The sequence below is a fragment of the Chaetodon auriga genome, chromosome 5 (genome assembly GCF_051107435.1).
Source record: "Chaetodon auriga isolate fChaAug3 chromosome 5, fChaAug3.hap1, whole genome shotgun sequence".
Lineage (NCBI taxonomy): Eukaryota > Metazoa > Chordata > Actinopteri > Chaetodontiformes > Chaetodontidae > Chaetodon > Chaetodon auriga.
Genome location: NC_135078.1, coordinates 11,217,950 through 11,232,793, shown reverse-complemented (window position 1 = coordinate 11,232,793; position 14,844 = coordinate 11,217,950). Strand labels below are relative to the sequence as shown.

Sequence of the window (14,844 nt, the reverse complement as noted above, 5' to 3'; positions counted from 1 at the left end):
CGAAATAAAATAACACACTCTCTTGTTGTATTGTGGTTCTTGTTTTGGTGAAAGTCATTTTATTAAATTAAATTATTTATTAAATTATTTGTTTGCAATTGAACAAAAAAGAGATTATGTTCACATTTATTAAGATTCAACAAGATTCAAGTGAATCAAAACAAAATTAAAATGCCTTACAGTCAATGGTTTTTCATCACAGTTCCTCCTCTGACATATCAGATTTGGGCACCAAAAATTAGCTCAGTTGAATTAGGACTGATATAAGTGACAAATACCACATGACACATATGACAACAATATTTACGTTGCCACTAATGTATGGCTGTGTTGATGAAGGATGTTTTAGGGATGAGGTTTGCAAACATATGACAAAAGAGTGAAAAAGTGTTCCTCACAAAGTGACACCACTGTGGAGAAAAATATGGGACTGTATGAACCTACTAGTATAAGTGTGCTTCAGAGAGAAAGCAGAAACACACAGGAAGGCAGGCAGGGAGGGAACAGTCTCCTCGTCTCTGTCATTGTGTCAAGTTCACACCAGACACTGGAAAACAAACTTTGGGTTCCAGGAGGGTTTTCCTTCAACTTGCCAAACTTTAAATGAAAACTGAATACCCACCTGCCCCATTCTGGCTACATCTGACCTTTGGACAAGAGTACGTTGGTGCTAAAAAGAAAGATACTTGCTTGAGAAGCGCAGACGCCCTGTGTTATTTTGGCAATCTACAGTAAAGAACTTCAAATGAAAAATACTGAAAGATGAAGAACTGTCAAAGTCAAATTACAGAGATTTTATTCTGCCTGTCCTCTTCTCCTTGAGAAACAAGTGCACATAAATGTCTGTACTGAGAGCAGAGCTCCATCTTGTGGTCAAATCACTCACAGTGCAGCGTGACAGCCAGCTGTGAAATCTGTGAAATAGATGATGTTCAAATAGAAACCAGCTCCACTTCAATGTACAGTTTCAATGAGGCTTAAAGCTGTCCTATGCATGGTGGCTGCAGAGCCCATAATGCAGTTACTGGTCTACTTTAGCTACTCAGCTGAGGATGGTGTGTTCCCAATCAATACGATTAAGGTGTGTAGCTGTAGTTTTGATTGACACTGTCGGAGTGAAATTGAAAGACTGATTCAAATATATCAAGCATCACATAAATAGATCTGTAGGACATAAATACAGCTGGATATAAATGTGACCACAAACAGAGCCAAGTGGTCTTTAAAGTCACAGCAGAAGGTGGAAGTTTCTTGTTTCTTTGTTACTTACAGAAACAACGATTCATCTTATCCTGACAGACGACGTTTCAGTTGCTGTTTGCATGAAAACAAAGAACCTGAGAGAGAAAGAAGACTGAGGGACGAATCTGTGAAATAATTCACCTTAACTTTATCTTAACGAACAAGAAGAAATCTGTTATTTACTGAATTATTTTACCCAATGCATTTCACATACATTTGGTCTCTGTGACTTCATGAAAAAAAAGAATGTAAGATAGAAAAATTAAATACAATTAATTAAGTAAGTATACATACAAAAAAGTTTGGTGTCTGTCACCCTGCTGAAATGTTCAGTCCTCACTCCTCTCAAAGCACTCTGACTCCATCTGCTGGTGACAACGTGACATAGCAGCATTTCCTCTTCATAATTTCATTTGAAACGGAGAAGTGAAAATGAAAGAGTAGTTCGACCTTGTTGAACAGAGCTGAGACGCCATTACATCGTGTGAGATCTCTGCTGGAAAACAAAAAAACTGGAAGATTTTAAGCACTCAAGAGAAGGAACAGTAACTTGGTGAGTCTTGCTTTTGACAGACAATTTGGATACAGATGGCTGAGAAAATTGCCCTCGTTGAAGGTTACCTGAGTTGCCATGTGTGTTCAGAGACTTTCAGAGATCCTGTGTCTCTGAGCTGCAACCACATCTTCTGTTCAAGCTGCCTGCAACAATTCTGGGAACAAGCTAAAAACAAAAACTGTCCCATTTGTAAAAGAAAATCCTCAAAAGAAGATCCACAAGAGAACATTGCACTGAAGGAACTGGCTGACATCTTTGCTGGGAGACAGAAATCTGAATCATCTGAGACAGAAAAAGGAAAGAAGAAAGGGAAAGAGCAGGTCGTGTGTGATGAACATCCAGATGTCTCTTATTGGTTCTGTGAGGACGAGCAGCGAGCTGTGTGTCCTGTCTGTGAGTTTTCTCTGCACCAGAGTCACAAGGTGGTTCCTGTAGAACAAGCAGTCAGTGAGCTGAAGGACCAGCTGAAATCTGACTTACAGTCTCTGCAGGACAAGAGGGACAAATACAAACGAGTGGAGGAAACATACAAAGAAATGATTCAACACTCCAAGAAGCAGCTGTTGTCCACAGAGAAGCAGATCAGAGCAGAGTTCAACAAGCTCCGCCAGTTCCTGAAAGAGGAAGAGGAGTCCAGACTGGCAGCTCTGAGGGAGGAAGGGGAGCAGAGGAAGAGGACTGTGAGCAGAGAGATGAAGATGATTGAGCAGCAGATCTCCTCTCTGTCAGACAGTATCTGTGCTGTTGAAGAAGAGCTGCAGAAACACAACGTGCCATTCCTCAGCAGTTATAAAGCCGCTCAGAGCAGAGCCAGAGTCCAGTGCTCACTGTCAGATCCACAGTTGCTCTCAGGAGCTCTGATAGATGTGGCCAAACACCTGGGCAACCTGTCCTTCACAGTCTGGAAGAAGATGAAGGACAAGGTCCACTTCAGTCCTGTCATTCTGGACCCAAACACTGGACACCCCTGTCTCTGTCTGTCTGATGATCTGACCAGTGTGAGGCGTGGAGACACAGAGCAGCAGCTTCTTGACAATCCAGAGAGATACACTAAATATTCCACTGTTCTGGGCTCTGAGGGCTTCAGCTCAGGGAAACACAGCTGGGAGGTGGAGGTGGGAGACCATCCTGTCTGGAATGTGGGTTTGGCTAAAGAGTCAGTTGACAGGAAGGGGAAGATATTTGCCTCACCAGAATATGGAATCTGGTGTTTAACGCATGATAGTGGAAAATACACTAATGGTGTTGGTGAGACTGTCACAGTGAAGAAGAGTCTCCAGAGGATCAGAGTCCAGCTGGACTATGACAGGGGGAAGGTGTCCTTCTACGACCCTGAAGACATGACTCACATCTACACTCACAAAGACACTTTCACTGAGAAACTCTTCCCATTTTTCAGTATTGGACCTGCTGGTGATGCTAAAACTGCTGCTATCAAAATGTGTCAAAGTGATGTTTCTGTGTGATGATCAGGGAGGATGGTGAGATCCAAGTGATTCATTCAGATTTTTATAATGTGCTGCTTTCATGTCAATCACAGACAATAACAGTTAGTTCTTTCAAGGTGAAAATCCTGTAATTTGAAAGTAAATGAAGAAAATGTGGAGATCCAGGTTAGATCCAGTCAGATTAATTTGTTGTTAAAGATTTTTTCCAAAATGCTGTTTGTGGTGTGAACATGCTTCAAGAACTGGAGTCGATTTAATGTGATCATTTTAAAACTAAATTTTTGTTTTTTGTTTTTTGTTTTTACATTTTCCAAGGATGACCAACAAATTTCAGTTGCCAATATATGTTGTTTTTTTTTTTATTTAAAATAGGCTTTAATTTTAAATCATGTGACCACTGAAAGCTTTATTTTCATGATTTATTTTCATCTTTCAACTAGTTTTCAAAGTCATTCAGTGAATAATTTTCTCAAACTGTTTTTACTTTAATACAATCAAAGTGTTGAAATGTTTTGAAATAAAACATCGACATTGATAAGATAAACATGACCTAACTGTTGCCTTTATTTTACTTGTTGCTGAGAGCCAGAGGCCTGAAAAGATGGCAGCAGATCGTCATCTGGACGTCCAAATGTGACCTTTTACAGCCTGAACTCTGTCACCTGCTACAGTTCTGATTAAACACTGAATAATTTTATGAGTCAACCTCTTGGAAATCCTCCCCAGGAAACACATGATGACACACAAGGTGTTTCTGACTTTATCACCTGCTTGAGAAAAGTGGAGGAGGAGTGTTTGGAAGGAGAAGACAGCTGTTTCTGATACGTATTTGTTCTGAAGAAAGTTCAAGGCCATATCCAGAAAAACTGGGACTCTTGATTTTGTAAATTCTGTCTTCATGTAGAATTTGATGGCAGCAACACGTTTGAATAAAGTTGGGACAGGCTCATGTTTATCACATGCTTCATGATGATGATGCTAAAAATACATTTCAACAGAAACAATCTGATTGTTTCATTTATTTTTATCTTGTAAATTATTTACAGTTTGTTACTATTTTATCATGTAACAAGTTTTTTATATTGCTCGTCTCCAAGAGTCTTTAAACTGTTAAAAAAAAAAACTAACTCAGTGTGAATAAATCAGATTTATAAGATCATATCAGACGGACGACAAATAAAAATACAGATATGCCGATGTTTCCATACAGGCCATGAGGGTCCCTGAATGGTCCGAGGAACATGAAAATAATATGAATCATATATTAAGGCCTTCACAGTCACAGGATCTTCACCCAAATGATCAGTGATGGGAGGAGTTTGTGTTAGACGACGCTCTCCACCATCCAAACAGCAGACGAGGGAATATGCTGTGGAAGAATCTTGGTCATCTCTCCTGTGGAGTTCACACACTTGGAGAATCTCTGACAAACTACTTCAATATTTAATGTTGGTTTTTCCTTTAATTTGTCACCCCTCTTTATTTCTCAGATATGACCAATCGAGTAATAACAGGCATCAGTCTGAGGGCAGATCACTTCTATTTTCACCTGGAAGGACGTTAAGAACCAGGATGGAAGATTATTTAAACGTGTTATTTAAGTTTTATTATTTATTTAACGAGCAATAGGTAAAAATACTGTAACTTAAGAAAAGGTACAGTAATATTATCAGAAAAATGTTGGTACGACCCAGCTCGCTAGGGGTAAAGAAGTAATAAAAAAAAAAAAAAAAAAAAACAGATGTAAATGGTTAATATAGTTATTTATTTAAACCCAAGTCATTTTAAATTGTTTGGGTACAAAGGACAACTTCCCAGACAACGAAAAGACCAGTTGGGTCCTTCTCAAATGAAATAAACATAACCGAAAGACACCTCTCAAAAACGAGAGCTGACCTGAATCACAAACAAAACGAAATGGAAATAAAACCCTCCTAAATGAGGCCGACAGTACAGGTGGAAAACAAGAACCAAAATACAAAAGAAATAGCACCCATAAGCCTATTGAGGCTAACAAACAATATGACTGGAAGCAGGTGTAAAATCAGTCCCCAGGTCTGGTTACAACAAGAACACAAGGAGCACGAGCTCAGACAAATCTACAATAAACCAAATGAATCTCTCCTGTGTCGAGCTCTGGTCATGAGACGTGTCAGCCACACACTGCCAGGCTGAGACAACTCTTGTAGCCAGCAGGAGATAACCGCTTGCAGATGATTGGGCACCGGCTGGCTCCTCCCCAATCGCCGTCCTCTTCCGGAGGAGGAGTCCTGTTTCCACACCCACTCACCTGCAACCACTCACATACATGCAGGGCACAAGAACACACTCACAAACACACACAAGAACGGTGGCGGCCGTAACAAATGTCCTTCAGTCTCTAAATTAAAAGTGTTCATTGTGCAAAATGTCCTCTTGTAGAGAGTTATAATATTTAAAAAAAAAACATTTAAATACTGAATGAACATGGAAGCAGCAGTTTGATATTGCAGCTGGTGACCATGGAGCTCATCTTATCTACTTGAATGAAGGTGGTCAAGTAAATAGTACAAAGACCATAAAATGGAAATACTTCAAGTACAGTCTGAGTCCAGTTCTTTCTGTGGAGGCTGTTTTGCCACCTTTTCAATCCAAACCGACCACAGTTCTTTGTGTTCTCGATGAGGAAGAAAACAAAATACTTTCACAGCAACTACGAGATCCTTTGTGATCTTGGGACAAGTGCCATTGACGGGGGGCCGCGATTGCTCCAAAACTATCATCCTCTGTATCACTGGAGTAAAGTTCCGTGAACCCGATGAGCTTCGAGCTGTCCGCGAACAAGTGGAGCCTGTAGAACCTGAAGATGGCGTCGCTGCCCTCGGCCACCTGAATAACCCCTCTCTCTGTGGTCTCCAGTCTAGCTACAACTGACCTTTGGACACAGTTTGTCAGTGTTGAGGGCCGAACGTGCTCAGGTCACAGAGGTGAAGGGTCCTTAAGCAAGACACTGAAGCTAATGTTTAACATGAAATACACACAGATATGATCCTATAAGAACAGAAATGACCAAACGTGTGTCAGCATGAAGGAAAATGTTCAGAAAGCTGTTTCTGATATGTATTTGTTCTGAAGAAAGTTCAAGGCCATATCCAGAAAAACTGGGACTCTGTAAAATGTAAACAAACAGAATGTGATGATTTGGAGTTGTATGGTACTGATGAATAGTTGTGACACACGGCATTTTAATCTGAAAGTAACTTGTATAAATGTAATGTGCTAAAACAATTTTTCTCTCTTAAATTCAGTGGACAAGAAGTGGAAAGTAACATGGAATATAAATACTTAAATCATTAAAAGTGCCTCAATTTTGTACAGACAGAAAATGTTGAGGCTGATATTGTAGATATGTTTTCATGTTTCTGTGTGTTAAGAACAGATTTACTATTCAGCTTTTAGTATTTGCTAACTTTCACATTGAAGACAAAGAAGGTGAAAAAGACATGACCTTCAGGACTGTTACTGCAATTAAACTGTTGATCATATACAGAAAAAAAAGTGAAACAGAAAGTTTGCCTCATGTGTCATCTTTTGCTTTACTTCCTGTGTTTTCTCTCCCTGGTGATGGTTTGATTTGTGTCACCTGTCACTCATTTGTTTCCACCTGTGCCTTGTTAGTCTTCCCTCCCAATATATTTAAGTCTGTGTGTTTCCCTCAGTCTTTGCCAGTTTGTCTTCATGCCTCATGTATCACGTGTCCAGCCTTCTTGTGAGTAGGCAGGACTGAGCAGTCTGTCCAAGTGCTTTGGGGTTTTTGTTTGTTCTCTTATCCTGCTGTGTTTTTTGGATTTATAGACACTGAGCCCTGTTTCTGTGGCTTATATTTTGCTTTTGGACTTACCACTTTTGCCAGCCTCACCCTCCCGCAAGTCTTTGTTTGATTGTCATTTTATGTTAATAAATTCTCGATGACACATTTACTACAGGTACATGTTCAAAGTTCAGGCAATTAAGCAAAACTGCTGCACAAAGTCCAAAGATAATGAGAGCGGTAATCAGCAATAAACAGGAAAAGTGAACAAATGTTTCTAGAAGTCTGCATTCTGAAGAATGTAAACCCTGGATTTAGCTAATCACACCTGAAAACTAACACACACACACAGTTCATTTTAATGTCACAGAGAAGCTCCATCTTAAGTGTTTTACATCAGTGGCCTTTTCATCACCAGTGTTCACTGTGACAAAGAGATAAAACTGTTCACCTTCCTGTCACTGTTGAACTCATCAGGTCGTCACACAGAGGGTTTAAACATGTTTGAATCCAGAAAGAAATGTTCTGAAGGACAGCTTGTTAAGTGTCTGTTATATCTGCTGGTCATGAAATGAGAGGGTGAGATTAACTACCATCAATGATTAACTAATGAAAGAGGTTGAGAGAGCAGATTCTCTCTCATTGTGGGCAATCTGTTGAACACTACACATTTAGGAGACTGAGAGTCGGACTGGAGGGAAGGAAAACTTGGTGAGTCTTTCATTTTAAAACAAAACAGAAAACAATCAAATGGCTGAGAAAACTGCTCTTCTCGAAGGTTTCCTGAGTTGCCATGTGTGTTCAGAGACTTTCAGAGATCCTGTGTCTCTGAGCTGCAACCACAGCTTCTGTTCAAGCTGCCTGCAACAATTTTGGGAACGAGATAAAAACAACAACTGTCCCATTTGTCAAAGAAAATCCTCAACGGACGATCCACAAGAGAACATTGCACTGAAGAAACTGGCTGAAGCCTTTACTGAGAGACAGAAATCTGAATCATCTGAGACAAAAATAGGACAGGTGGAGGTGGAGGTGGTGTGTAGTAAACATCAAGAAGAGCCTAAATTGTTCTGTGAGGACGAGCAGCGAGCTGTGTGTCCTGTCTGTGAGTTTTCTCTGCACCAGAGTCACAAGGTGGTTCCTGTAGAACAAGCAGTCAGTGAGCTGAAGGACCAGCTGAAATCTGACTTACAGTCTCTGCAGGACAAGAGGGACAAATACAAAGAAGTGAAGGAAACATACAAAGAAATGATTCAACACTCCAAGAAGCAGCTGTTGTCCACAGAGAAGCAGATCAGAGCAGAGTTCAACAAGCTCCACCAGTTCCTGAAAGAGGAAGAGGAGTCCAGACTGGCAGCTCTGAGGGAGGAAGGGGAGCAGAGGAAGAGGACTGTGAGCAGAGAGATGAAGATGATTGAGCAGCAGATCTCCTCTCTGTCAGACAGTATCTGTGCTGTTGAAGAAGAGCTGCAGAAACACAACGTGCCATTCCTCAGCAGTTATAAAGCCACTCAGAGCAGAGCCAGAGTCCAGTGCTCACTGTCAGATCCACAGCTGCTCTCAGGAGCTCTGATAGATGTGGCCAAACACCTGGGCAACCTGTCCTTCACAGTCTGGAAGAAGATGAAGGACAAGGTCCACTTCAGTCCTGTCATTCTGGACCCAAACACTGGACACCGCAGGCTCTATCTGTCTGATGATCTGACCAGTGTGAGTAATGGAGACAAATGGCAGCAGCTTCCGAACAATCCAGAGAGAAACAGTTACTGCGACACTGTTCTGGGCTCTGAGGGCTTCAGCTCAGGGACACACAGCTGGGAGGTGGAGGTGGGAGACCATCCTGAATGGAGAGTGGGTTTGGCTAAAGAGTCAGTTGACAGGAACGCAATGGAGTATCCTGGCCCAAAACAAGGGATCTGGTGTTTAACATATTACAATGGACAATACACTGATGTTTATGCTGAGACTGTCACAGTGAAGAAGAGTCTCCAGAGGATCAGAGTCCAGCTGGACTATGACAGGGGGAAGGTGTCCTTCTACGACCCTGAAGACATGACTCACATCTACACTTACAAAGACACTTTCACTGAGAAACTCTTCCCATATTTTCAGATTGGATCTGCTGGTGATGCTAAAACTGCTGCTATCAAAATGTGTCAAAGTGATGTTTCTGTGTGATGATCAGGGAGGATGGTGAGGTCCAAGTGATTCATTCAGATTTTTATAATGTGCTGGTTTCATGTCAATTACAGACAATAACAGTTAGTTCTTTAAAGGTGAAAATCCTGTAATTTGAAAGTCAATGAAGAAAATGTGGAGATCCAGGTTAGATCCTGATTAATTTGGTGTGTGAAGGATTTTCTCCAAAACGCTGTTTGTGGTGTGAACATGCTTCAAGAACTGTAGAAGATTTAGTGTGATCATTTTAAAACTTTTATCTCCAAAGTTTTGTTTTTTAACATTTTCCAAGGATGACCAACAAATTTAAGTTGCAAATATATGCATATTTTAATTAAAATAGGCTTTAATTTGAAATCATGTAACCACTGAATCTCTCCTGTGTCGAGCTCTGGTCATGAGACGTGTCAGCCACACACTGCCAGGCTGAGACAACTCTTGTCGCCAGCAGGAGATAACCGCTTGCAGATGATTGGGCACCGGCCGGCCACTCCCCAATCGCTGTCCTCTTCCGGAGGAGGGGTCCTGTTTCCACACTCACTCACCTGTAACCACTCACATACATGCAGGGCGCAAGAACACACACAAGAACGGTGGTGGCCGTAACAAATGTCCTTCAGTCTCTAAATAAAAGTGTTCATTGTGCAAGATGTCCTCCTGTAGAGAGTTATAATATTTTAGAAAAACATTTAAATACTGAGGCGGCATGGTGGAGCAGCAGGTAGTGCGCGTGCCTCACAGCAGGGAGGTCACTGGTTCGATCCCCGGGTTGGGCAGGGCCTTTCTGTGTGAAGTTTGCATGTTCTTCCCGTGCATGTTCTCTCCGGGCACTTCGGCTTCCTCCCACAGACCAAAAACATGCTCATTAGGTTAATTGGTGACTCTAAATTGTCTGTAGGTGTGAGTGTGAGTGTAAATGGATGTCTGTCTGTGTGTTTGTCTACGTTGCCCTGCGATCGGCTGGCGACCGGTTCAGGGTGTACCCCGCCTCTCGCCCATTGCTGGCTGGGATAGGCTCCAGCCCCCCCGCAACCCCGAAAGGGATACACGGGTATAGAAGATGAATGAACGAATTTAAATACTGAATTAACATGGAAGCAGCATTTTGATATTGCAGCTGGTGACCATGGAGCCCATTTTATCTACTTGAATGAAGGTGGTCAAGTAAAGAGTATAAAGTACCATAAAATGGAAATACTTCGAATACAGTCTGAGTCCAGTTCTTTCTGTGGAGGCTGTTTTGCCACCTTTTCAATCCAAACCGACCACAGTTCTTTGTGTTCTCGATGAGGAAGGAAACAAAATACTTTCACAGCAACTACGAGATCCTTTGTGATCTCGGGACAAGTGCCATTGACGGGGGGCCGCGATTGCTCCAAAACTATCATCCTCTTTATCACTGGAGTAAAGTTCCGTGAACCCAATGAGCTTCGAGCTGTCCGCGAACAAGTGGAGCCTGTAGAACCTGAAGATGGCGTCGCTGCCCTCGGCCACCTGAATAACCCCTCTCTCAGTGGTCTCGGGAAAACTGAATACCCACCTGCTCCATTCTGGCTACATCTGACCTTTGGACAAGAGTACGTTGGCGCTAAAAGGAAAGATACTTGCTCGAGAGGCTCAGATGCCCTAAATAACTTCAAATGAAAAATACTGAAAGATGAAGAACTGTCAAAGTCAAATTGCAGAGATTTTATTCTGCCTGTCCTCTTCTCCTTGAGAAACAAGTGCACATAAATGTCTGTACTGAGAGCAGAGCTCCATCTTGTGGTCAAATCACTCACAGTGCAGCCTGACGGCCAGCTGTGAAATCTGTGAAATAGATGATGTTCAAATAGAAACCAGCTCCACTTCAATGTACAGTTTCAGTGAGGCTTAAAGCTGTCCTATGCATGGTGGCTGCAGAGCCCATAATGCAGTTACTGGTCTACTTTAGCTACTCAGCTGAGGATGATGTGTTCCCAATCAATACCATTAAGGTGTGCAGCTGTAGTTTTGACTGACACTGTCGGAGTGAGATTGAAAGACTGATTCAAATATATCAAGCATCACATAAATTGATCTGTAGGACATAAATACAGCTGGATATAAATGTGACCACAAACAGAGCCAAGTGGTCTTTAAAGTCACAGCAGAAGGTGGAAGTTTCTTGTTTCTTTGTTATTTACAGAAACAACGATTCATCTTATCCTGACAGACGACGTTTCAGTTGCTGTTTGCATGAAACCAAACATGTTTGTCAGTTGCCTGTTCATGTTCACCTTCATCACCACTGTGTGAGTCCATGCATCTTGTACACGTTCCTCTTCCTCTGTCCTCTCTGAGGTTTGATCTCACATGCTTCCAAGTTGTTGCTCAGAGCGCTTCCTGTCCTTCTTCCTGGACTTTTTCTGCACTGATGAAAACAAAGAACCTGAGAGAGAAAGAAGACTGAGAGACAAATCTGTGAAATAATTCACCTTAACTTTATCTTAACGAACAAGAAGAAATCTGTTATTTACTGAATTATTTTACCCAATTCATTTTACATACATTTGGTCTCTGTGACTTGATGAAAAAAAAGAATGTAAGATAGAAAAATTAAATACAATTAGTTAAGTAAGTATACATACAAAAAAGTTTGGTGTCTGTCACCCTGCTGAAATGTTCAGTCCTCACTCCTCTCAAAGCACTCTGACTCCATCTGCTGGTGACAACGTGACATAGCAGCATTTCCTCTTCATAATTTCATTTGAAACAGAGAGAAGTGAAAACGAAAGTATAGTTCGATCTTGTTGAACAGAGCTGAGACATCGTTACATCGTGTGAGATCTCTGCTGGAAAACAAAAAAACTGGAAGATTTTAAGCACTCAAGAGAAGGAACAGTAACTTGGTGAGTCTTACTCTTGAAAGACAATTTGGATACAAATGGCTGAGAAAGTTGCCCTCATCGAAGGTTTCCTGAGTTGCCATGTGTGTTCAGAGACTTTCAGAGATCCTGTGTCTCTGAGCTGCAACCACAGCTTCTGTTCAAGCTGCCTGCAACAATTCTGGGAACAAGCTAAAAACAAAAACTGTCCCATTTGTAAAAGAAAATCCTCAAAAGAACTTCCAGGAGTGAACTTTGTGCTGAAAGAACTGGCTGACGTCTTTGCTGGGAGACAGAAATCTGAATCATCTGAGACAGAAAAAGGAAAGAAGAAGGCGGAGGTGGTGTGTAGTAAACATCAAGAAGAGCCTAAATTGTTCTGTGAGGACGAGCAGCGAGCTGTGTGTCCTGTCTGTGAGTTTTCTCTGCACCAGAGTCACAAGGTGGTTCCTGTAGAACAAGCAGTCAGTGAGCTGAAGGACCAGCTGAAATCTGACTTACAGTCTCTGCAGGACAAGAGGGACAAATACAAAGAAGTGAAGGAAACATACAAAGAAGTGATTCAACACTCCAAGAAGCAGCTGTTGTCCACAGAGAAGCAGATCAGAGCAGAGTTCAACAAGCTCCACCAGTTCCTGAAAGAGGAAGAGGAGTCCAGACTGGCAGCTCTGAGGGAGGAAGAGGAGAAGAAGGGGAGGACTGTGAGCAGAGAGATGAAGATGATTGAGCAGCAGATCTCCTCTCTGTCAGACAGTATCTGTGCTGTTGAAGAAGAGCTGCAGAAACACAACGTGCCATTCCTCAGCAGTTATAAAGCCACTCAGAGCAGAGCCAGAGTCCAGTGCTCACTGTCAGATCCACAGCTGCTCTCAGGAGCTCTGATAGATGTGGCCGAACACCTGGGCAACCTGTCCTTCACAGTCTGGAAGAAGATGAAGGACAAGGTCCACTTCAGTCCTGTCATTCTGGACCCAAACACTGGAAGCCCCTGGCTCTATCTGTCTGATGATCTGACCAGTGTGAGGTGTGGAGACACAAAGCAGCAGCTTCCTGACAATCCAGAGAGAAACACTAAATATCCCACTGTTCTGGGCTCTGAGGGCTTCAGCTCAGGGAAACACAGCTGGGAGGTGGAGGTGGGAGACCATCCTCTCTGGGCTGTTGGTTTGGCTAAAGAGTCAGTTGACAGGAAGGGGGAGAGATTTCTTTCACCAAAATATGGAATCTGGTGTTTGGTGCATCGCAGTGGAAAATACATTAATGTTCTTGATGAGACTGTCACAGTGAAGAAGAGTCTCCAGAGGATCAGAGTCCAGCTGGACTATGACAGGGGGGAGGTGTCCTTCTACAACCCTGAAGACATGACTCACATCTACACTCACAAAGACACTTTCACTGAGAAACTCTTCCCATTTTTCAGTATTGGATCTGCTGGTGATGCTAAAACTGCTGCTATCAAAATGTATCAAAGTGATGTTTCTGTGTGATGATCAGGGAGGATGGTGAGGTCCAAGTGATTCATTCAGATTTTTATAATGTGCTGCTTTCATGTCAATTACAGACAATAACAGTTAGTTCTTTAAAGGTGAAAATCCTGTAATTTGAAAGTAAATGAAGAAAATGTAGAGATCCAGGTTAGATCCAGATTAATTTGTTGTTAAAGATTTTTTCCAAAATGCTGTTTGTGGTGTGAACATGCTTCAAGAACTGTAGAAGATTTAGTGTGATGATTTTAAAACTTTTATCTCCAAAGTTTTGTTTTTTAACATTTTCCAAGGATGACCAACAAATTTAAGTTGCAAATATATGCATATTTTAATTTGAAATAGTCTTTAATTTGAAATCATGTAACCACTGAAAGCTTTATTTTCACTGTTAATTTTCATCTTTCAACTAATTTTCAAAGTCATTCAATCAATAATTTTCTCAAACTGCTTTTACTTTAATACATTCAAAGTGTTGAAATGTTTTGAAATAAAACATCGACATTGATAAGATAAACATGACCAAACTGTTGCCTTTATTTTACGTGTTGCTGAGAGCCAGAGGCCTGAAAAGATGGCAGCAGATCGTCATCTGGACGTCCAAATGTGACCTTTTACAGCCTGAACTCTGTCACCTGCTACAGTTCTGATTAAACACTGAATAATTTTATGAGTCCACCTCTTGGAAATCCTCCCCAGGAAACACATGATGACACACAAGGTGTTTCTGACTTTATCACCTGCTTCAGGAAAGTGGAGGAGGAGTGTTTGGAAGGAGAAGAAAGCTGTTTCTGATACGTATTTGTTCTGAAGAAAGTTCAAGGCCATATCCAGAAAAACTGGGACTCTTGATTTTGTAAATTCAGTCTTCATGTAGAATTTGATGGCAGCAACACGTTTGAGTAAAGTTGGGACAGGCTCATGTTTATCACATGCTTCATGATGATGATGCTAAAAATACATTTCAACAGAAACAATCTGTTTGTTTAATTTATTGTTATCTTGTAAATTATTTACAGTTTGTTACTATTTTATCATGTAACAAGTTTTTTATATTGCTCGTTGTCTCCAAGAGTCTTTTAACTGTTAAAAAAACGAACTCAGTGTGAATAAATCTGATTTATACGATCATAACCAGACGGACGACAAATAAAAATACAGATATGCCGATGTTTCCATACAGGCCATGAGGGTCCCTGAATGGTCCGAGGAACATGAAAATAATATGAATCATATATTAAGGCCTTCACAGTCACAGGATCTTCACCCAAATGATCAGTGATGGGAGGAGTTTGTGTGA

General features: G+C 41.4%; 3 protein-coding genes across 3 annotated transcripts; all 3 read left to right on the top strand.

The window, feature by feature from the left end:
• Positions 1-1,829: 1,829 nt before the first annotated feature.
• LOC143321447 (zinc-binding protein A33-like) lies at positions 1,830-3,316 on the top strand. Its single transcript, XM_076731801.1, has one exon. It carries the CDS (start codon positions 1,831-1,833, stop codon positions 3,262-3,264), a length of 1,434 nt encoding a protein of 477 aa, XP_076587916.1. The 5' UTR covers position 1,830; the 3' UTR covers positions 3,265-3,316.
• A 4,470-nt stretch (positions 3,317-7,786) lies between these two features.
• Positions 7,787-9,214, top strand: LOC143320663 (nuclear factor 7, brain-like). Its single transcript, XM_076730501.1, has one exon. It carries the CDS (start codon positions 7,787-7,789, stop codon positions 9,212-9,214), a length of 1,428 nt encoding a protein of 475 aa, XP_076586616.1.
• Positions 9,215-12,012: 2,798 nt separating this feature from the next.
• On the top strand, positions 12,013-13,560 carry LOC143321212 (zinc-binding protein A33-like). The gene has a single exon (XM_076731419.1). The coding sequence runs from the start codon at positions 12,120-12,122 to the stop codon at positions 13,545-13,547; it is 1,428 nt and encodes a 475-aa protein (XP_076587534.1). The 5' UTR covers positions 12,013-12,119; the 3' UTR covers positions 13,548-13,560.
• Positions 13,561-14,844: the final 1,284 nt, after the last annotated feature.